This window comes from Phaethon aethereus, assembly GCF_964289735.1.
Source record: "Phaethon aethereus genome assembly, chromosome: 6".
In the NCBI taxonomy this organism is placed as follows: domain Eukaryota; kingdom Metazoa; phylum Chordata; class Aves; order Phaethontiformes; family Phaethontidae; genus Phaethon; species Phaethon aethereus.
Genome location: NC_138580.1, coordinates 42,165,089 through 42,188,768, shown reverse-complemented (window position 1 = coordinate 42,188,768; position 23,680 = coordinate 42,165,089). Strand labels below are relative to the sequence as shown.

At 45.3% G+C, this 23,680-nt stretch overlaps 3 protein-coding genes across 3 annotated transcripts in view; 1 reads left to right on the top strand and 2 right to left on the bottom strand.

Annotated features, from left to right (window-relative positions):
- TRAF3IP1 (TRAF3 interacting protein 1) overlaps positions 1-3,137 on the bottom strand; it is a 47,320-nt gene extending 44,183 nt beyond the window's left edge. The window contains exons 1-2 of the mRNA XM_082001281.1: positions 3,009-3,137; positions 2,108-2,176 (exon numbers count right to left, since the gene is read on the bottom strand). Of these exons, the coding sequence (XP_081857407.1) occupies positions 2,108-2,176; positions 3,009-3,131 (192 nt within the window). The 5' untranslated portion in view covers positions 3,132-3,137. The remainder of the gene's footprint in view (positions 1-2,107; positions 2,177-3,008) is intronic.
- A 7,788-nt stretch (positions 3,138-10,925) lies between these two features.
- Positions 10,926-15,964, top strand: LOC309406424 (anterior gradient protein 3-like; the record flags this gene model as incomplete). The annotated part of the gene is made up of 7 exons (XM_082001587.1): positions 10,926-11,016; positions 12,050-12,113; positions 12,489-12,541; positions 13,469-13,545; positions 14,043-14,106; positions 14,706-14,870; positions 15,915-15,964. 7 exons carry the CDS (start codon positions 10,926-10,928, stop codon positions 15,962-15,964), a joined length of 564 nt encoding a protein of 187 aa, XP_081857713.1.
- Positions 15,965-20,926: 4,962 nt separating this feature from the next.
- Positions 20,927-23,680, bottom strand: part of USP40 (ubiquitin specific peptidase 40) — a 38,090-nt gene continuing 35,336 nt past the window's right edge. Inside the window, exons 28-31 of the mRNA XM_082001437.1 lie at positions 23,422-23,632; positions 23,187-23,282; positions 22,244-22,338; positions 20,927-21,856 (exon numbers count right to left, since the gene is read on the bottom strand). Of these exons, the coding sequence (XP_081857563.1) occupies positions 21,748-21,856; positions 22,244-22,338; positions 23,187-23,282; positions 23,422-23,632 (511 nt within the window). The 3' untranslated portion in view covers positions 20,927-21,747. The remainder of the gene's footprint in view (positions 21,857-22,243; positions 22,339-23,186; positions 23,283-23,421; positions 23,633-23,680) is intronic.

The following is a 23,680-nucleotide window of genomic DNA, read 5'->3' as shown; positions in this document are numbered from 1 at the left end:
TGATTATCCATCCCTGAAACAATCTAGAACTCAGTGAGGTCCACGTGCATGTTCTGCAGGCCACATTTGGCTCGTGGGTTGCCTCCAGCCTGCCTCCTGCACCTTTCTATGCGGGAGGAAGGGACCAGCTATCCAAGCAGCAGGTATTATCCCAACAGTGGAGACATAAAAGGTAGCACAGAAGAAACAGTGGGGACTTCAGGGCCTCACTGACATGTCCAGGTGGGAGAGGTGAGTTGAAACTAGACAGGAAAGCAGTTGCTGCATGTATATGTGCATGACGCTGTGTAACATGTATGGGGATGTCCAGGCCGGGAGCCAGCCCCAGCCACCACAGAGGCTGGACCACAGGCTTTGGGCTTTCCTAACTTCAGTCTATGCACCTAGTGATCTGCAACAGCACAGCAGGGCCAGCTTCCAAAGAGCAACCGTCAATTTTTCCCAGCCCACAGCAAGCAGACTGTGGACTACAGCACTGGGACTATTTCAGAGTGTGTACAAACCTTTTTTTTTTCCTGAAAGCATCCTGCCCATTCCAGGTCTGTGCATCTACTGCCAGATCATCACACCAGATGAGTATCATTTCCCAGAGTTACATAAAACAGATCACCCTTGCATAGAAATGTATACAGCTATTCACAACATCAATTCTGGCTGCTGCTCTGAAACTCTAGCAGATAGTTTTGGTCTCTTTGTAAAGAATAATCTCCTGATTTTCTACAACTCCAACAGAAATCACAGTAAGGAAGCATCCTGGGAGAGCCAAGTCTTTCTCCTGACCAATTTTTGAAAAGAGGAAGACAAGCTAGAGACATTTTGCCCCACACTACTGCATTTTGATCTCCTCTGCTTGAACTTTTGAAAACCATGATCCATGGACTGTGAAAGAAATTCTCAGAGAGGTACTCAAGATTGGTGCAACTTCACACAAGCCTTGTAGAAGAGGTGTATTGCAGGTACAAACAAAGACCTACTCAGGAGCTGCTAAGAAATCTGCTTTTTCGATCCAGAAATAAAATGCATGGTGCTCTCCCAAGACGAGGCAGCACAGGCTAAGCTACTCTTCATCATAGAAACTGTTGACAAGCTTCAGCAGGGGCAGTACCAACAAAGACAACAATCCATTGCATAACTAATTTGTATTTTAGTTATCCCAACAACAAGGACAGTGACAGAAACAAATGTACATATCAGATCAATAATTAGCTGCAAGCGCATAAAGCATCCATACGATTGACTGTATGGGTGACAAGACAGGCTCATAGACCTCATACTTTCAGTTGCTATGTCAAACAATCACCAAGGATGTAGCTGTAACTAGCAACACACAAACACTGCGTTATTGGCCATGAATAAGCAACCAAAGTTTTCAATCGAGTCAGTAGCTGAAATCAGCATCAGCTCAGCAAAGAGGGAGACAATAGAAGAGCGGCAAACAGAGGCTAAAGTTACCCTTGTACTTAAGAAAAGCATTTTTCAGTAATAGCATTTTAACCTCCTCTTTCAGTAATTAGCCACTTGTACACTGTAGTAAGCCTATTGTGGAATACACTTACTAGACAAATGCCTTGGCAAGTCCTAAGATATTAAGGAAGATTATTTACTGTATATATGTATACAGTGTGGATATAAATGTATGCGGGTATACATACACATATATAAAGCAGTAAGTATTAAACCGTACATCCATACATTCCACTGTGAGACCACAAGACTCTTTAAAAAGCTGTACGTGGATTTCTAGCGTTTGTGATTATTAACAGTGCTTAACTACTTCAAGGCAATCTTGACACAAAATTATTATTCTCTTCTGTAATACAACAGTATTTTGGAAACCTAGAGCTGGTCACAGATTAACCCTCACTGTTTTGAAATCTGTAGCGAATTAGTTCTTTACACACGTCAGCTTGTTTGTGTGCAATCTGTAGGTGTTCACCCCATGTGTTGCTTAATATAACCAACAAAAGGCAACACCTTTTTACAATTTCTTCACAAAACTAATGACAGGTCCTTGACGCTGAACACAGAAAAGACCAAAAGTACCTTGTAGCAAGTTTCAAAAAATACTAATAGTAAAGCTAAATAAATAAGGAAGTGTCATACCCACCTTAACGTTATCTGATCTCAATTCGAAATCCGTGTACAGCCCTTTCATAAAACCTGTCACTCTAATTACCTTTAGAACAGAAGAAAAAGGAGTAAATTAAGAACACTTGAAGGCCTCTGGTCAGTAAAGCTCGTGTGGCAACAGGAAATATGTTGGCCTTATTTGCTTTCAGAGGTGATACCTTGTTTAGAACTACTTCTAGAGCAGGTTCAGAGGTCCGCTGTCTCTGAACATGCTCTGGAACGACAAAACTTAATTCTTGCTTACGGCTCAGGCCTCCCTATCTATTCAATTCCATCTATAACCTTGATGGCTGGTAAATCCGGAAGATTCACAACGTAAACACCAGCGTATGCATTTTAAACGCGGCTCTGCGTTATTCCCTAATTGACTGCTTTACACGTGACTATATATAAAAGCAGCAGCTCAGTGTGTGTAAAAAAATTAAGACTGAGTGTTGGGGTTTCTTTAACGGGAGATGGAAAAATAAGCTACTAGCAGGTTTCACTAAAGACCAAATGCACAGCAGACTGAAGAAAAGTGTCAGACCCCCTCGTCTGGTCTTAACCGCCCTACAAACCCCTCAGATTTACGCATTACCCTAAAACCCCGAGGTTTACTTGCCGCTCGGAGCACACCCCCTGCAGCAGCGACCTGCCTGCGCCACCCGGCCCTGCGCAGGCCCCGGGAAGGTGACGGGGTCCCGCCTCCCGGGCGAGGGAGCGCTCAGGCCCCGGGTGTCCCCCGGCAGAGCCCCCCACAGCCCCGCGCCTGGGGCTCCCCCTCTCCCCCCGCCTCCGAGGCAGCCACACCCCCGCCCGCCAGGGGGCGTCCGAGTCCGCAGGGAGGCCCTGTTGCCTAGCAACAGCGGAGCGGGCCCGCAGGCCGTTTCCCGGCCCACCTCGGTGATCACGTCGTGCAGGTAGCGGAAGGGCGGCTTACTCAGCAGCCGGTCCGTCAGCGGCGGCTTGCGGATCACTCGGCCCAAGGACTCCTGTGTCCGCCGCACCACCGCCTCGTTCATAGCGGCGGCGGGACCGCGCCGCCGCCTCGCCACCGGCGGCTCCGAGCATTCCCGGCCTGCCCCGCGGCGCAGGGCGCCTCACTGCGCAAGCGCAGAGTCGGGATCGGCGGTTGCTAGGCTCAACGCGGCCCTAGCAACCGGCCCCGCGGCCCGGTTAGGCCCGGCCGTCGCCCTGGGGGAAGAGTCCCTGGAATTAGCCCCAAGGCCTCTTGTCCCACAGAGCTAGTCACACCCCTGCCCCTTGTTTGAATAATCAGCTGATAAACAGTGCTCAGAAACTTCAGTTGTATCTTTTGGTGGGGTTTTTTCATTCGTTCTTGCAGTAAAGTAGAAAGTAAGAGTGATGGGGAGAAGGAGCCAGCGTCAGGATTGCCTGATCGCATGTCACGCTCCCTAGCAAAGCAAAGCCACGGCCATAAAAGAACAGCACAGGACCCCCAGCACCGTCCTCACTCCTGCAGGCCCATTCCCCCTTGCCCCATCGCAAGCTCTCAGTGACAAGCAGTAAACCTGGCACAGGTCCTCCACACCACTGCCGATCTCCCGGGAACCTGAGAACGAAAATGCTGCTTTTCTGCTTGGCCAGTTGTAACCATTGATGTTTGAAAGCTGAACTTCAACAGGGCTGCGTGGAGGCTGTGCTGCTGTGCTTCAACCTACAGCTCACCTGCCTTGCTAAACAAGCTTAGAAGAATTAATCAGATTTAGGAACAAAAAGAGACATATTACAAAGCACATTTATCTGGTATTAGTTCAGCAAGGAAAGGAGTTCTTTTTTTCAGCAGAGGAAGGGAAGGAGACAGCTTCCACACTGCCAGGGTAATTACACCTGGGTTCCTGAGAGCAGGTGATTGCAGGGAAGTGATTTCTGTCTTTCCCCAGCCCAACACACTGGTGGGTTGATGAGGTTCCCAGACAGGCTGTGACTACAGGATCTGGTGAGCCTGGGAAGAGGGGGAGGTGTTGACAGCTTCTACATCCAAGGGCATTAGAAGAAGCCTCAGAGGAAGCAAGAAGAGTGGGAAGAAGCTGCTCTGGGGAAGAGGGTTGTTTATTTTGAAATCACGTGGTTTATCTGGATTTCTGCCACCAGCTTTCCATGAAGCGTCTGAGATGCCTGAGAAGGAATCTCAGGGGTTTTGTTAAATTTTACTTTTGGCATGCACACTTTGCTGAAGAGGTAGTACCCCGAGGAAGCACAGTTCAATTTAACTGAAGAACCAAAAGCTAGCAACCCACAAAGTCTCCACAAATCCCTGCGGACCTAAAGGGAGGCATCGGAATTGAAAGAGGACCATAAAGCAGATAGCTTTAAGTTTAGTCTGGAGACCAAGTCTTTTTGAGGACCTTGGACTAGAATCGTTCACAGATATCGGGCAAGATGAGACTAAGCCTCCTGAAGATGTCAGTAGGAAATTCAGCTGACCACACAGCATCAATAAGAGACAAAGCAGTGTACCAAATGGATCAAGAGAAGATTCACAGACCTCTGACGTGCCAAAAACCATCCTAACACCAAAAGGGTGGCAGAGAATCTTACTGTTTTGAGCACTTCACCACCATCGCAAGCAGGAATAGAAGTCAAAGCACACTATTTTTTCCTCCAAGGTTTGCCTCCTCTCAGAGGAAGGGACTCTGACCTTAGCAGCCACTGGTTTGGCTTAATACAGCAGAACTTCTTTGCAGACAAGGGCTGGAAAGCAGCAAGACAGCACCATGGTACATATTGCTGGCCAAATAGTCAAGGTTTAATTACCCAGCAGCAGGAATGTAAAGCTCCCTACGTCTGCTTCTTTTTGCATATCACAAACAGCAGGATGCTATCTCCAGTCTCAAATAATCTTACGAACTCAGTAGCTTAAGTGCACATAACCCCTACCAGCTGCGCTACCAAACACTGCTGTAAGACACAGATGCAGCTTGAGAACAGAAAGCAGCCGCTGTCTGTTTCCACCAAAGACATGTCTAGTTCAGACCTGAGGATACCAGTATCAGGACATAAGTAACATGGAAGGACATACAGACTACATTATCTTAGAACAGGATTTTTGTCACTCACTGTGATAAATATTAGCAGGTTTTTGTGTTTCACTGGGTTTCTCAGTTTTAAGACTTTTTAAAAAGGTAACAGGAAACCAAACAGTTGGGAATTGTGCAGAATTCTAAACCAAGTGGGGATTTCTCCAAACATCTCTATGGGATAGGATTTGGGAGGTTTACATTAAAATCAGTTCCTCCGGCAGAAATAAACATTTACACAGTACCCCTTAGCCTAACATCAAGAAGAGCAACCAAATCAAGTCCACAGAAAGAGCCCGAGACATAGAAACAATGGCATTTGCTCGGGAGACAGCCTTCCGCTCACAACATGCCCTTGAACTCTCTAATCCCCTCTCCTCCTTTAAACAGCTGTGGGTTTGTTTGCCTTTTAAATTACTACCACCCCTTAAAAGCCATGTTTTGCCTTTTGAGCTGCTAGTCAATGTGGAATTTGGAATTTTGTCCAGCAGTCCCACACATTTTGGATTATTATCAACTGTCAAAATTACTCCCAGCCCATCAGGTAAACATATCAGATGTATAGTTCAAATCACTGTGAGGACAGTATGCTTTTGAAGATCGGCAGGAAACTGGTGAAACACAAACTACTGCTGTGCTGCACATCTTTGCTCCTAGATGGTTTGAACTGTATTTTGATGCTGCACAGGCCTGAAATATTTGATTAGCAGGTTCTGCAAGATGCCTGGAAAAAAAGTAGATTTTAAAATAGCCTATAGCTGCCATAGAGTTCTGTAGAAGTCCATACTGCCTGCATCTCTGGATATGCTTTACTCTGGGAAGGATCTCTTTCCTATCCTATTGCCACCAACTCCAGAACTGATACCAGCTTTGCCAGACAGCATGTCCACATGAGAAGTGTGGTCACCAAAGTTACAAGAGTTCGACAACTGTGTATTGTACTCCCTGAGTGCAGCTTATATTCTTTTACAAGAAGGCCTATTTACATATATTTACTATTCACCACAAATATAGTCTCTATTTTCCAAAATTATTCAGAAGATTGGTATCCAGTCTAAAGTCTTGAGCTAGGTTCTCCTGACAATGGCAAGAATTTACTTGCCAAACCTCCCCTTACCATGGGGCCTCATCTATACACACACACTTGGGTTGGGAACAACCATGCTCCACCAGCAGCCCGGGTTTATGTGACAAATAAATTCAGACAAGTGAATCCACACTCTATGCTACACTGGCCATTTTTTAACCTTGACATGGAAAACTAAGGGTTGTGATGGTGCCCTCTCTTCCCTGCTGCTTTAATAGCACAAACCGTTTTCACTTGGCATGGATGTACCAGAGGCACTTGGATGTGGTGTCACCTTATGAATGTTCAGAAAGCAGGCTCCAAGGATAGCACTTCACAGTGAGCAGAGCTCCCACCCGGGACCACTTACGCAGTTCCCTTGTCCTTGTAATTGCGCAAGCCCAACACCTGCAATATGAAAACCATTGAGATTTTCAGTGTGCTCCGTGTCATATCAATTAGCTGTCCTCCCACCAGTAAGCCATGAAGAAATTGGTGACTATAGCTCTGGGGCTACTGATTTCTCATTTTCATGTATTGTTCAATCCTAATTGCAAGAAAAAAGTCAATGACAGGGAACCTACACAGTCTGGAAAGGAGAATGAAACTGGCATTTGACACCAGGGGTATTCCTCCCCATTGCAAACTCTGCATTGCTAAGCCAGCGTTTACAATCAGAAGAAGTCATTTTATTCCATGAAACTTTGGACTTGCAGATTGCAAAATCCAGGTTCAGACACCAATTGCTTGAACCTACTCTTCTCCTTTCCCCTGTGTGCTGGTGAGATATCCAGCGCGTATTCCCTCTTCTCCAAGGCAGCTGGGCTCCATCCCACCAGTCAACGCACTGGCAGATGGTAGTGACTGCTTGGCTCCAATCTGGTACTGTAACGAAGTGGGCAGACATTTTAAAGCGCTTAGCATCTCTTGTGAAAGTGTGGAAGCAACTTCACACTTCAAAACACACTCCGCTTCAAAATCTGAACCATGTGCAAGCGGATAAAGTCTATGGCAGAGAGAACTTCTTTGTACCAGCTTACCTGGTGACAAGTACAGGCGTAGGCACCTTCTTCACCTTTTTAGTTTTTTAAATACAGGATGAAACTCAGCAAACCTTTTTTCTGCCAGCTGAGGTCCTGGCCTCTTACATACCTCTTCTGGGGCTTGGCATGGCCCCCGCTATTTGTTTCATTTCCTGGCTGCTTGCCATGAGACCTGTTTGCAGGACTTCCAGCTCCGCGGAGGCTCTATTGCCCTGCCTCTGCCATCCAGCAACAACCCAGCTCGCGAGACACGTCTCAGGAGCGCTGCGTTGTGGAAGGCAAGGGAGACATGAGGTGAATTACTTTTGTGAATTATTTTTACAGCTATGAAAGCAATCAATTGATAAAACACACCTTAAATGCATTTTATGTGGCGATAATGACTAGACAAACAGAGGTGTGTGGTTTCCTAGATAAATGATCGAAACCAACAGGAAGTATCTAAGTACAGATTTTATACAAAACTTTTAAAAATATTTTGGTTTTCTTATCTTTACCTGCTTAAGGTGTGTAATGGAGGGACCGTTCAGGACCCTAGCATAAATCTGGTTTGGCCAGTTGTCTGGTGTATTGGGTAAGACCCAAACCACCATAAGCAGCCTGGAAGCTGCAACATGTTTACTCCAAGGAGTGTTAATGCAAAGCCTTGTTTGATTTATTCTGTTAGATCACATAAAAATATTTTTCCAGTTAATGGGTATACGGTGCACAATCAGATTTCTTTTATCAGGAGAGATGGTTCCCTCTGGATCTACTGAAGCCATGTAATATATCATGCCCGCAGTTACAGTGTGGATCTATTCAATTTGCCCTGCCTTAACAGAAATTGAAAGCAGTAGCTTTCAGGAGAGTTGGGTCTCTACAAAGTGTCACTTCGTTCTCTGGAGCCACCCCCCAACCTCTGGTAAAGCTGTCCATGCTGGCTTTTATTTCTTTTGTAATCAGAAAAGCTTGTCATTCAGAGCACGGCAGCATACTTGCGTTTTTACTAGTCTAGTTTTGCAAATAAGCAGAGCTTTTGAATTTTAGTGAAGTGACTATCCATCTTCCTTTGCACAACTCTAACCTCCCCGTGCAATTTATATCCAGATTTCATGCAGTACCGTTCTGGTTCAAGATATGACCCTCCACACCTGGGACCTGGTTCACTGGCTCAATGAAAAGGTACACGGAGGTGAGAACAGAGGGCAAGTCAAAGGAAGGAAGGGGTCTCTCCTCTCCCATGAGCTGTGCCGGCTCCAACCCCTCCTTTTGCACTGAGGACTCCAAAGATGAAGATGCCGCTCTTCTGTGAGCGCAGCTATTGCCAGCCCCAAGGTCTAGCTGGGAAACAGCCCAGGGCTGTTGTCCTGTGTCGTTCAGGCAACAGAAGCAAGCACTGAAGTTGAAAGTCCAAGTCCTGCTGGACCTTAGATACAGACAAATGTTTTTTCTGTAGAAAGTGCTGAGGAAAGGCATTCACCCAAAACAGCATCAGAACAAGCATTCTTCTGCTTGAGTAACCATGCATTGGAAACACAGGGAACACTATTTCCAGCTCTTCTCAAACCCAACCGTGACCTCCTGGGCCCATATCACAGAATCAGACCTCTAATATCATCAAGCCCAACTGTCAACCCAACACCACCATGCCCACTAAACCATGTCCTGAAGTGCCACGTCTACATATCTTTTGAACACTTCCAGTGATGGTGACTCTACCACCTCCCTGGGCAGCCTGTTCCAATGTCTGACCACTCTTTCAGTGAAGAAATTTTTCCTAATATCCAGTCTAAACCTCCCATGGCACAACTTGAGGCCATTTCCTCTCGTCCTGTCACTGGTTAGTTGGGAGAAGAGACCAACACCCATCTCACCACAACCCCCTTTCAGGTAGTTGTAGAGAGCGATGAGGTCTCCCCTCAGCCTCCTCTTCTCCAGACTGAACACCTCCAGTTCCCTCAGCCACTCCTCATCAGACTTGTTCTCCAGACCCCTCACCGTCTTCGTTGCCCTTCTCTGGACACAAAACCACAATATGATACACTAACACCCACCCTATGGGACACCAGAGGGAGGTCCTCACGAGGAGCCCTTCTCTTACTCAGCACAACAGAGCAGATAGAAATGAAGACCACAACATGACTGCGTATAGAAGCAGAGCTTGGAATTCCTAACAGGTTGGTTCCACAATGGAAATGTTGGTCTTTTTCACTTGAAAGAGCAGCAGCTTTCCATGGAAAGTTAGTGATTATTTCCTTAAAATTTATGGTGGGAGAAGACCATCTCCTTAGGCTGTGACACAAGTCCTGTTTATCCCATAGAGTTAATGCCTCTTGTCCTTGCATGGCCCTCTCATTATGCTGCTGTTCCCTGTTACTGTGGAATGGTTCTGTCCATGCCACATTGTTTACATTGTGATTTCTTATTTTCTTTAGGTTTTTTTTTTTCTTACAGAAATGTGCTAAACCTATTCTAAGCGCCATGAATTCTGCATCACTCTTGGTGTGAAAGGTGTCAAGAGATGTGTATGCATCCTCTCTGTATCTCTCAGTTTGACTTTGGGAGACTTCACTGTACCTGGAGACCCACAGTCCACTCCCAGGGCGGTAGGTGCATCTAGCACAACTCTGCATGAATGCTTGCTTAAATCAATATACCTTGATTAAAAACATGCATGTTGCTGGGCTGATTGAAGAAAGCTTTTGTAAAAAGGTTATTCCGCATCTTGGCAGGAGCAGGATATCCTGGAATTTCAGCTGACGTCCATACCCAGCTATTGTGCAAATACAGAGGTATAAAGAGACCTCGCCTTACCTTGGCCAGCGGGGAGAGGCTGCAGCAAGGACACCCCTGTCGAGGCATCAGCAGGAGCTCCCAGGTGAGAGACTGGTTCCAAGTAAATGGCTCTTTATGAGACTGTCTTCTCTCTGAGGAGGACCGGCCATTTCTTTTCTGCCAGCGTACCTGCTCTTTGTGGGTGGGCTTTTGCTAGACGTGGTTGCTGGTTATTACACCACTGAAATGTACCCAAGTGAGGAGGACTGCTTGGCCAAAACAACTAAAATACTTAGAGATCTCATGTGATGAAAGGGGCTGCTTATGGAACAGGGGGGTCCCATGATGCTGCCCCATGACTATTTCAGCCTGCATTTTCCAAATCACCCAGGCTCCAAGGGCATTCAGGCCTTCAGATAGAGATGATCTAATTGGCATTGCTTCTCTGGCACCTTATCTCCCATCAAACCTAACTGGAGCTATGGCTGATCCATGCTTGGCTGAAAATATAGGCCACTTCATAGCGGATCGAGGAGCTTATCTCTGTATCTCAATGAGTGGTAGGAAACAAGCAAAAAAATGTTGGAATTCAGTGGCAAGGCAAGCTGCGGAGGCAAGTGCAGGCAGATACAGCTGGTTTTTCTTGATGAGACAAGCCAGTGAGACGAACTTTCAGAGTCACTCCAGAGGCTCCCCAAGTTTCTGTTCATGTCAATCTTGAAGTCAGCCCATTTTTGACAGGGAGATAAACGTTTCATGTGCCTCTCTCTCTCTCTTTTCTTTGCCTGTAACTTTGGGTATCTGTCAAGTTCTGCCTGCCTGAGTTGATCCTTTCTCTCTCAGTTGTTGCCAGCCAGAAGCATGCCTGCCTTTCCGTTACTGTGTTTCCTCCTCCTCTGCAATGGTGTAATGGTCTCTGGACAGAAAAAGATCCTGAAGCTCCCTCATGGAGAGGAAGAAATCCCAGCTCAGATACGGACCCCGCAGACTCTCTCTCGAGGTGAGTGAATGGAATGCTTGAGGCAGCCCTGAAGCTGTGTTTCCCTCCGTCACAGCGACTAGTGCGCACCCCCACACGTATATCCAAGCAGAGAAATGTCTGAGAGCAGCGGCTGGGAGATTTCCTCACTGTGTTCCAGTTGAGAAGCAGAAGCCCAAAACTACCTTTCACGGGTGCCATTTCCACCGTGGCCAAGAGCACTGGTGCGTTCAGCAGGAGAGAAGTCCTCTCGCTCTGTGCTTGGGAACAGGTACAGATGCTTTGCTCCAAACCTGGGCTGGGGACAGAGCCAAAAGCCAGGCTGTTACACTAGCTGCTGGATCAGCTTTGCAGAGGCTGAGCTCAATAGGCAGCCACACCAGCAGCTCCCACCCCTACAAAGGCATGCTGTGTACGCAGGAGACCACAGTCACACAGTCAAGCTGCAGGCAGCTCAACCCTTCCTCTGCCTGCTTTCCTGCCAGCAAAGCCAGGCCAGGCACAGGCAGCAGGCACATCATCTTCCTCCCTGGGGGCTCCTTTGGGTGATGCAGGGCATGAGCAGGGTGCCATGTCAGTTGGAAGGGGCTCCAGGCTCAGGTCCAGGCTTTGCTCCAACAAGTAAGATCCAAGCATCTCAGGCCAAAACCACTCTTGCATCCCTACCCTCCCTAGCCCCCAGCCTGTCAAGCAGTCCCTTACTGCAGGAAGCCATACACAAGCAGCAAGCCTGGCTTGGCTCTTTGGGAGGCTGGACCGGTTCAGGGAGGAACTCTGGGCTCCAGCTTTCGAGCAGCTGGAAATGCCTGTAATGCTAATCCCCCACCTCAGCCCTAGCAAGGCTGGGGTTTCACCCCCCTTCCCTATCAGCTGTTTCTTTGCACCTTTCTGCTCAGGACTCTCACGATACCCACAAATACCTTGAGGGTCTGGACACCCTGAGGGAGGGTGCCTAGTTTGTGCCACCCAATTACACGTGTGGCTCCAGCTCCCTGTTCAGCAGAACATCCTCATCCATACTGACGGAAAAATTAACTAAGGGTGCTCTCAACAGGCTGGGGAGATGACATTGAATGGGTGCAGACATACGAAGAAGGTTTAGCACGATCAAAACACAGGTAATCCTTCATTTTTGTTATGCCCGTTCATATGTTTAATTGCACAGAACAAAGCTAGGCTCTAACATGATGCTCAGACTTGCAAGCAAGATACAAGTTGTATTTTGCGGTATGGTACGGAGGCTGAAGATTTTAGTGAGAGCTCAGCTTTTGGGAGATGAGCAAACGCCCTTGCCATGCCTCCAGTGTTGCCTTCTCAGTGATACACCCCTCTGTACGTGACCGTGTCCACACCTCTCTACTAGCCCGGTTGCTACTACTCATCACCATGTAAATATATTCTTGGAGCAACTCAGTGGCTTAACTCTTTGCGAGTGCTGTCTGTAAAACAGTCTTGAATTACCTCCCCACTCCTTTCCTGCAATGTCATTTCAGCAAGAAGCCGCTGATGGTTATTCACCACTTGGAAGAGTGTCCTTACAGCCAAGGTGAGCAAAGCAAACCCTTCCAAAATACCTGGGGGATCCAAATTTGTCAGTGCTCATTCCTTACAAAGCATTTGAGCACTTGCATTAACTTTCCAGCACACTAAATCCCCTGGGGACCCTTGAGAAGAGTTGGGGAATAGAACAGTTGTGAAGTTTTTTGGGGCAGTAACATGCTGTAGCTCAAATCTTCCCTGGCAGAGATACACGGCTACAAAACAGACAGGTAGACACCAAGCTCTCCTCCTTTATCCTCTTCCCTACCCCTGATCTCCTGTCAAATTATCTTTATAGCCTCATATTCACTGATCCACAGGGACTGCAACGTGCCTTTAGCAGCATATTTTCATCTGCAGACAAGAACCTTAGAAGTGCAATAGTTTACAGCACTGGAAAGTTCAAATCATCTTCTGGCCTGCAAAAGCATCTGCTGCGAACTGTTTTATACACTTTCCTCTTACTCTTACGTGGTGTCCTGCCAAAGAGTGTGTCAGACTACTCACTTGATAACCTCCTAGGTTATCGAGAGCAAAGCGAGGTTTGTCAGGGAGGTCTGGCCCCACCATTTCTTATGAAACTTCTGTAAATTGCTACCCCAAATGCATACAGCCTAAATTGTGGGGACGACTCCTACGCTCTGTAGCACAGGGCCACAGACAGCCGAATAAAACCAAGCCATGTGCATTCATGACCTGTTCAGCCACCGGGAAGGAAGTTTGTCTGTACACAAGTGTTTCAGTTTCTCAAGGACTAAATGTCTTTCGCATCTTACTTTACAAGAACCAAGTCCTCCAAACTTTGTGTGGCGTGTGCACATCAGAAAGTAGTGCCAGTCGTTTAGTGGTGTATTTAGAATCAATAGAAGATGCTGCAAAACCATGAAATCTAGATTTTTTTTTTCCACCCAAATAATGCATTTCTTTCTTTTAGCTTTAAGGAAAGCATTTGCCTCTAGCCCAGAGATCCAGCAGATGGCTCAGGAGGACTTTATCATGCTCAATCTGGTGGTAAGTTTGTATTTTTAAAATATTAATCAAAATATTTACTGGAGAGTGGAAATAAACCATATTAAAAGTAGAAATAGATTCACTTTGTACGGCTTTGAAGCTGTATTTGAAATTCTTTTTTTTCTCCCACTTCTCTGGGGATGTACAACAGAGTTTGCAGAACACCAGCACAGTTCCTTCTTGGAGAGAGGGCAAGGAGACACTTCCATACACACATACACATACTCATTGGTATGGGAATATTGTATACTCCAACCACAGGTAATATGCTGATACAAGGGAAAAATACCCAGTCATCAGGCTTTCTGAGTTACTTGCCTGGGGTTTCTGTCCTCATCCCCAAGCATCTAGCATGGTACAACTTGGACAGAACAGGAAAACTCCATATTTGATCATACCAGAATTGTTAGTTGTTGGTAGATGAGGCAAGTTCAGTTGATTCAGTCCATTTCTAGCACTCAGTTACCTGTCACTAAAAGGCTACCTAACTCCGACAGCATCCCAGCAGCGATGACAACATGGCGCCCGATGGCCATTACGTTCCTCGAATCCTCTTTGTGGGTGAGTCTCTGGGGTCAGGGGAATAAGCAGCGCAGCGTTTTTCCTATACAGTCCCCATTAAATTCACATTGCTCTCAGTAATAGATCTTATTCTTTTGAGCACTAAAGCTCTTTAACTCAGGCTTTCAAAAGGAACAGCTTAACTGGAAAAACCCAAATTGTTTAGCAATTGGAGCTCAAGTCTGGCACCCAAAACCACTACCTTTTTTAAAAAAAAAAAAAAAAAAAAAGAGGACCACAACAGTCTTATTCCACTAGTGGAAATGAACAGCACATTACTTATTAACTGGTAACATATATCTTTTAAGAGTTTGGTCTTACTTACCATCAAACTGCTGGGTAGGAAGGGGACAATGGGCGATAATCTTGAGTCACCAGACAAGGCTTGTATGTAAAGGATCTGCTCATGATGGGTTCTCAGAAGTAGACTTCATTAACTTACAGCTGCCGAGAGCCTGGTGCTTCCAGATGCGCCTTTCCAGCCGTGAAAAGGCCAATCAACACCATTTTAAAAGGCTTTTATCCTCACAAAATTATTCACCACCGCCCCACTCCACAGAGCCACAGTTGCTAATATCGTGTACTTTTTCCCCCTCAAGATCCTTCAATGACAGTTCGAGCTGATCTAACTGGCAAATATGGGAACAGGATGTATACTTACGAACCAGAAGATATTTCGATCTGTGAGTCAAATGGACACTGTTTTGATGCCTTTTTGGCTATCCCAAGTTTATACAAGACAAATGTGGTTAAAGGAAGAGGGTGTAAGAGAATCTTGACAAACGCTGTATCTATTTCTGCAGTAAAATTTGCTCAAAGCCCTTTATAAACATGAATGAAGTAAGTTTAGTCTAAGCGCCTTCTGGGGAAAAAAACCAACATTGCTGAATATTTCTGAAGAACAGGGGAGGAAAGCATGGGGAGATTTGTCCTCAGTGTCTGAACGCTGCTAGTAGTTTCCAAATGCCACCTAAGTTGGGCCTCAAACCCCCACCACTTTGGTTCAAGGCATTTGCAGACGTGAGTGTGCTGCGGCTCTGCTTCATAATCCGAACTGCAGAAGCTGTTCCAATACTTCTTGCCCTAGGGGTAAGCAAAGTAAAAATCCATATTCTGCGAGGGCTGGAATTAATTCCTAAGGGTTGGTGTCTCTGCACTCCCCTCTCCTGGCTGCCTGCTTTAATAGCACTTAGAGGATTGCATTTTTCTGAGGTCTCGATCCCCAGATCACGACGAGTTGGGATGAGGCAGATTCAGAAGCTGTGAGTGACAAAACCAACCCCTTGCCACAGACAAGCAGACTCACAGCAATGCTGTCATTTGGGTTCGCGGTCCTTTGCTTCTAGTTCTGCCACTTCAGCAGTGCACAGACCTTTGCCTGACACTCAGACAAAGCTTTGAGCCTTATGGGATGCCTGCAGAATACGGAAAAGCGCATCTGTTCCACCCACAAACTCCATCAGATGAACTGGTGTCTTCTAATGGCACTCTAATGCAGCACCGATTAAAACACAGCATTACAGAGACTGCTGCTAGCAAGAGGAGTTAGCAAAATAGTCCAAGAGAAGAAAAAAATCTTCTCCCAAACCAGTGGCTACATATTTTCTAGAAGCCAATCGCTAATTGCAGTCAAAATCTGTTGCTGAGACAGAATAACTAGTCAAAACTACTCAAATTAAAAAAATATGTGTTTTTAAAGGCTTTTTAGAGGTCTAGCTATCCAGAGTGGCTTTAATGTCCGATTTTAAGCTGTGTAGCTGTAGGAATCTTCCCTGTCACCTTTAGCATCTTCAGTGCTTTCTCCGCAGTGATCGACAACATGAGACAAGCGAAGCTGCTTCTGCATGCAGAGCTCTGAGCACGGGGCAGCACCGATCCACACAGGGGGCCCGAGGCAAGAGCCACAGGTGCACTGAGAGACACGGCGCAGCATGCGTGTGCTGTCCTCGCAGGCCTCTTGCGGAGAAGCCACGCTCATGAGAACTCGGAACAGCCCACAGTGCAAGGGATACCCGGAATGAGGCACCACCCACTGATAATTTTAAGTAGCAGTTTATCTAAGGGCTTTGCGATTACCATGAATAGAGAAGAATTTGTTTTGCTAGTGTTTACAAACTCTTCTTTACCCCAGTTAGCATCATTCTGAAAAGGATACTTAGATTGCGTTCAAAAAACATGTAGACGTGGCGCTTCAGGACATGGTTTAGTGGGCATGGGGGTGTTGGGTTGATGGTTGGACTTGATGATCCATTTTTTTTACTTGTTGCAGTGATTTTTCCACAGCACAATTTCTTTTTTTTTTTCCCCCCTTTTTAAGCCAAAAGTCTTTTAGTTTGAAAACCTTTCAGTATAGTAAGAAACAAAAGCATGCAAATGTAGCCTATATTAAAAGAGGTTTTGTATTTTTATTGCTTTCTGAATTGCCATGCTTACTAATGTGAATGTCAAAAAATTGTTTTATTATTATTTGTTCGAACTTTTGCCGTATAATTCAAACAACAAAAATAAAGGCTCAGCCCATTTCCTTTCCAGATTTCCTTTCCTTGTTCTCTACATTATTTTATGGGCACGGCCATAATAAAGAAAAACCTCCGCAGCACTGCGCAAGTCCCTCTTACCACAACCTGGCCGTTAACCAAGCTCGTTCAGCCTCCAGCCGTGCACACTGATACGAAAATCAAGAATTTGTAAATCCCTGCAAGTAGACTTTGACTGGGGAAGCTTTAACAGTCCTGTACACCACCCAAAAGGACGATACGCCCCGTGCGTACATTATAGCTACGGATGTCTTCTTTCCACCATAACACCAAATTTATCAGCCAAGTTAGACATTTATTACGGAACCCAAAGGGGTGCCAGTTTAACAGAAACTATAGTGGTTGTACCTACTTACCATGAGGAAAAAAAACCCCAACCCCATCACAGCCTGCGCCTGCCAGGAGCGTCCAACGGGAACAAAACAAACGGCACTAGCTAACAAATCCCTTTCTCCTTACGAGCACAAGGGCTGGTGGGCAGGAGGAGAGTTAAACTTCTTAAGGCATTAAGAACACAGGTATAACTTACAGAAGTCACCTGGGAGCTGTTCCATAAGCACAGGCTGCTGGTGGGGGCTCACAGTCCAAAACATGGCTCTGGCCAGCAACGGCAGCCGGAGGAGACAGCTACAGCAGCGGAATCACACGGCAGTCTCAGCAGCTTCTGCCCGAAACACGGGAGATCATGAGTGCGTTCAGAAGCGATCAGTGATTCCCTGCGATCACCAGGGAAAAAAGGGATTAAAAGAATTTGAAGACAAGGCCTGCAGCAGACTAAGCCCCCAGGAGAAGGCGCAGAAGAGGCAAAGAAAAGGGCAAATAGAGGAACCGGGGAGAGGAGCAACTCGGGGGTTACCCAGCAGAGACAGGAGGGCTGGAAGGCTTACCTTCGCCATCGGCATGTTGCGACCATCTCTGCAAACCCTGGCTTGCAACAACACTTGATGCAAAATAAGATGGAGAAAGCAATTGGCTGTGTTCACCTCTCAGTCAGAAAAACCTGTCCATGAAACCAGGATTTCAAGATTCAAGTGAAGCCTACCTACAACCGAAACAGTGGGGAAACTGAAATAAGGGAGCAGTTCCAGGAGGACGGCGACGAGCCGAGTGATGCCACAGGAGCTGGGAGCGTCCGGGGAGGCACCCGCGTCAGGGGGCTGCCAGCCTGGCGGGGCAGAAGCCCTGCAGGGCCCGGTGAGCGACGCCTGCCCCGGGCTGGGATGCTACCGTGGAGTGAACGCACGCAGGAAATTAAACGCGGTTAATCCCTGGGAGAAGTAACAGTTCCTTAACTCCAGTAAAACTTGTCAGTGAGGAAGCAAGAACAGCCTAAGGCCAGTTTTGTTTTCTTTCTTCTAAACAGCATTTCTCCCCAGTGATTAGCAAGGAAATTTTAGCAAAAGCACATGTTTAAGCCTTACCGATCACCATCTGAATACAACCCCCAGAAGCAAAATCTGCATGGTTAAAGTTTACGGAAAAGCTTTGTACTGTAGGAATTCATAGATTTGTTAACCGTAAAGCTGATACTCTCTTAGCAAGAAACCCACAAACTAGCAAGATCGATGCTTAAAAGGCACGAACGCCTCGATCAGACAGGAGCAGCAGCAGTTTGCAATGCAAACTCAATTCAATAAACACAGCTGACAGGCCTCCGCCACCCAGCGGCAAGAAAGATCTATGGAAAGAGCTGTATCATTGCATTTACCTCCGCTGACCCAAGGGTCAGCCAGGAGACAGAAAAATAAGTTAGCTCCACTGACTGGAGGGCTGGGAGCTCTCAATTCTTGGTCTCTCTAAAGCTCATTTGCAAACTCAGCTTGGCATTGCTCCCTCCTGGATATGGCAAGGGCTGAAGATGAACCCCTCGGTCCCCGGCAAAGTCGGCGGCAGCGCCGTCTGCAAGGCCCTCCGGGGCGCAAGGGCTCCGTTCGGTGGCGGCTGGGGGAGAATTAAAGGGAGCGAGAATGACTTCACTTTTTGAACGGGCCGTTCCCTCCTGTTCCATAATCAATTCAGCAAACTGGAATGAGTTATGAGGAAAAGAAAAATAAAAAACACACAATTTTCTCATAAGACGACTCCCAGAGCTGAACATCTGCTCTTTGACAGGGATGGCACTGGGAACGGACAGGAAGGACAATCATTCCTTTGCAACCCGTGTTCCTTACTCTGTGCAAAGCCACAACCCTCTAGGTGATTTATACCAGTTCCCTTGAAAAATAGACCAGATTTATTAATCTGTTCACAAACGAGGAGTTGAAATAATGGGAAGTGAATACTAGACCATGCTTGGTGAAAATGGGGGAAAAAAAATAAGCTAAAAATCTTTAACTTGCATCAAAATCCCAGTCCTCCAAACCAGGTCTTTGCACAGTGCGACCCCAGCCGGCTTGGGGAAACTTCTCACAGAGGGACGGGAAAGATGTCTTAGGAAAAGATTTGAAAATTAAAACTTAATGAAGGTTGAACCCCATCCAATGTGAGAAAGCAATTCATGTCATTCCAAATCAACGTATGGGCGAGATATGCACAGACAAATCAAATAGACATAGAGAAATGACTTTTTATTTTGTGAAGAACACTTGAAAAATAAAGATGAAAGCTTTTCCAGGCTTTGGAATATAACCATCATAAACTGTGGAATCACAAAGACTCCATTTAAAAAGGTGTTGCCTCTCCCCACCCCCATTTTTAGTGAAACCCCTCATTGTGGAATGACCCACAAAAGAGTTTCAAGAAAAAATTATGCATTTTGAGCCAGCATCAGAAATAATCCAAGATTGGTTCAGTGCAGGCGCTGCTACATTACACTTTAACAAAGGCACGTGCTAAAAATCCCCCCGTTAGTACATGTAATCCATATTTAAATTTCTCCAAACTTTGTGTTTTCAAGAAGAGACCAGAGTTATTAAAGGTAGGTGGGAAGGCTGAGCTCAGCACGGCTGTCCAGCAAGGAACGGGAGGGATTAAAGTGACAGCAAAGTGTGCGCAACGCCAGGGAACAATCTGCAAACACAAAACCTTTCTCGCTTTACCTTCACAATCGGCATGTGCGACCACCTCTGTAAACCCTGACTCGCAAGAACACTTGTTGATGCAGAAGGCAGCGACACAAAATAAGACGGGGAAAGCAACTCTGGCTGCGTTCACCTCACAGGCAGAAAAATCTATCCGTAAAACCAGGATTTCAAGATCTAAGTGAAGCCTACCTACAACCGAAACAGTGAGGAAATTAAAACAACCCCTGCTTGAGAGAATCAGCCTAAGAAAGCACAGAAGCACCCGCTGAATTTTCAAGATATGCAAAGAAATAAATACTAATCATAAACTTCAAGGTGCTTTTGACTTCCCCCCCGCCCCCCCCGATAGCAGTGTCAGTTTTTATCTTGAAGCTGTCTGAAATACCAGATTATAGTTAACCTCTAAAAGGTATGTGAGAGATGTTCTCACATTAGCCGAAACAGTAGTAGTCTGCTGCACTGGCATCTTCTTCTACACAATTGACTACACATACTCAAAACAGGTTAAACGTTTACGGTAGCCCCCAAAAATTACTTGTATTTTCGTATTTGTTGTATTTTGTCCTCTCATTAGCACAGTTTTAATTAAGGATACTTCAGGCTATGTTCAAAAGCTATTTTTCAACAATCGCTTTGCTCATTTCGGAACAGGCTTCCGGACATTTGTGCAGCTCCACAAGGCTCCACAGTGTGTCCGACAGCAGACTTCACTCGAGACGGGAATCTGTTTGCACCAGCTCCCGGCTGTAAAAGGCAAACACGTGCTGCACAGAAACACTTGTGCGTTATCTTCCACCATTCCATTTTCACCTCATCATTCAAAATGTGTTTAGAATTTGGTTATAAACAATTAACACCATTAAGAGTTTGGGTTAATCTGTCAGTACTAGCTGTGCTCAAAGGAAATTCTGAACGTGATGGGAAATTAAGTTATGAATAGTCACATACAGTGGGGGAAACACAGTTTAAGTATTGTAAGTGTTAGAAAGGTTTTGATAAAGATGCTGAAACATCAGCTTCTAGTAAACCCCGATTCCCAGCCTCAGGGGTAAGAAAATTATGGTCTCTCATCAGCCAGTTATGTGTGTCCTCAATGTTGAGATCCAATCTCACAAGCATTCGGTAAACATTTTACTGAAGAACCTCCGATACTGAGTTCAGCTCGTAGTCAGCCACATACGTCCCCTTCCATTACGGAGACTGTAAATCAGCTTTGTGGCACCAAGAGAAATATTTTCTTTTTCTCAAATGTAACAGAAAATAGCAGAACGAATGGAAAGATAAGAAATGAAGGAAAGTCCTCTGAATAAGAGTAGTAAAAATAAATACAAGCCTTTTTCCTGAGTATAATAAAACCCACTTAAGACCAAACATCAGATCTGCCAATTTTTTCCATCACTTTTGTTTGTTAATGAAGCTTCTGGACAACAAAAAGGCCCTAAAAACATCAAAATATAGGGTTACCGCACTCTTGTTCCATATCACAAAAGATCTTCAGGTTTTAGAGCTTGACAGATTCTGAACTTGCTCTTTTTTGAGCTAATTTAGTACATTTCATCCAGAGATTTCCACATTTCCTTCATTCCTGAAATCTGAGCTACTGCAAACTTAGGTTTCTTTAATAAAGAGACAAGAGCCAATTCTGGTATCACTAGTAACTTCAGTGATCAGAGATGGGAAAAAAAAAAAAATCCTAAAAAGAGGTGATTATGACTGCATGAAAAAACTCAGCAAACTCTGTAGTGATGGTGCAAGACATCAGCATCTGACCAAAAAAACCAAAAAGCATTTAAGGTGATTACAAAACAGTCACCAAAGGGTTACACGATATATTAATCGGTCTTCTCATGGATAAAGTGCGTTTACCTAGCCTGAGAATAAGTACCACATTATCGGATGCTAAAAAATGCACTTCCCCAAGAGAGATTAGAAGAAAAAAATCAGAGTCATCCTAAATCCAGTTTTTCTCAGTGATTCTTGAGGACACTTCGGGAAAGACCCTCTTGCTGGCCCAGTTGAGGTACTCCATTCCAGTTTAGCACGTCAGTGGTATGGTCTGGTCAGCAAATCATCTCCGGGTGCTATCTGAAAACACCCACACTGATAGAAAGAGCCACTTCTGGTTTACGGTGCTTAATATTTAGCTTCTCCTCAGAGAAAACATGGTCCTGTAAGCGTTCGGCTTGCCGACTATTAAAAAGAAAAAAAATTAAGATGCTGAGTATTAATGTTGAGCCTTAGCACCAACCGCAGCATGAGCCTGACCAGAACACCATTTCCACTTAGTTGTAAGAATGACATTGCACGCTCACACTTACAACCTGTGCAGGGCTGATGCAGCCAAGGAGTTCATTTTCCATCTCCAAAGGCAGGGACAAATGCGTTGCAAAAGAAAAAACTCTTGCACGGTGTAAGAACATGGCCCTTAAAGCCAGGAGTTTGAGTTACCCAAGCACTTCCTTCAGGAGTATTGGCATTGTGTGCCCTGAGAGCACCCAGCTAGCACTGTCCCAAAACAAGCTATCCAAAGAACAGTTTGCGTGTTTCTAAAGAAAAATAAATGTAAATACTCGATACCTTTTCTTTTTTTCTAATGCAAGCTGCCTTTGTTTCTCTTTTCCAATGTCATCTCTCACTGTGCTGAAGTCTTTAGTGTCATCAAGGAGAAGATTCTGTTGTGAAAAAGGATTTGGTAGATGAAAATTATAAGCTTAAACCATTTCCCACATGTTGCTCAGTTTACACAGTTTTCAGAGCATTTCCTCTAACTAGTTTTACAGCAATTAACTTCAGGTTAACTAAGCAGAAAAGATTCAAAAAGTCAGAAAAGTTTTTCCACTCCTCCCTTTAGTATTTGCATTTAACAGTGAATTTGGCTTATTCAGAGATTCCTCTCCATGGTCCAATACATCAGGACATCAGAATTATTGCCTACTGCTTTAAAACCCAGCGAGTATGTTCCTTCAGAGGTCTCCCAAATAAGCTTTATTGCTAATTCAGAGCCCAATATACTGCTCTGTAATTCTTTTTTAAATAATGACATAGATCTGTAATAATACTTCGGAAAATGTAATGGGTCTAAATTTACAATATGATTTTTAAAGGCACCGTTCTTGGATTTTACTCCGAGTTGGAAAAAAAATACAGTCAATAAAATGAGGGCAAGGAAAAAAATCCAGTTCCTTCTGGATAGCGTTCAAGTGTAGAGCAGAAACTGCCTGCCTGCACTGGCTGAGCTGCATGAGAGCCTCCAAGGTATTGCCCTCTAGTGCCAGTACCGAGATCTACGGGGAGAAGCATGAAACTTCCATCAGGTTGATAAAGAACAGGAGAAAAAGAAGAAAAAGCACCAATGGCAACAAATTTCCTATCTGCACACAGTAGATGTGTCCAAATCCACATACCAGTGCTTTCACAGAGATGCAGCAGGATGCAGGAAAACCAGGAAGAAATTATGATACTGCAAAGGGGATAGTCCCTGAACCTCATCCTTGTACAACAATTAGTCAAATTAATTTACCTTCACCCCAATGATATCTCCATCTTTCAGGTGGTAAGGTGCTGACTGTAAACTCTCCTGTTTTTTCTTCCTTTTCCTCTTTGAAATCTGCTGTGTCTGAATAAAATTAAAGCAGAAGATTCATACACGGCAGATTTCGGAAATCTGCTTAAATACTTTTGCTCAAAAACCACAGCACAAACCAACACATACTTCTCTCCAAACAACGTTCGCATTCTGTCATTCCAGATCTTACCCAGCTAGATATTGGCAGCCACTCAAATTTTTCAGGGAAGTATTTGGCTATTTCAATTTTATCTACAGGGAGACAATAGTGAGCAGCCACTCGTTGCCTCAGTGCCCAGGTTGTGCATTCTTTGGAGATATCCCAAACCAAATCCATGGAGTCGTAGTAGTCCCTCTCCCCTGGTATGCCCATCTGGACTCGAAGCAGCAATTCATGCGGGCTGTCATCAGGAAGAGAAAATAGACTGTTCTTGTGAATCATGCTTTCA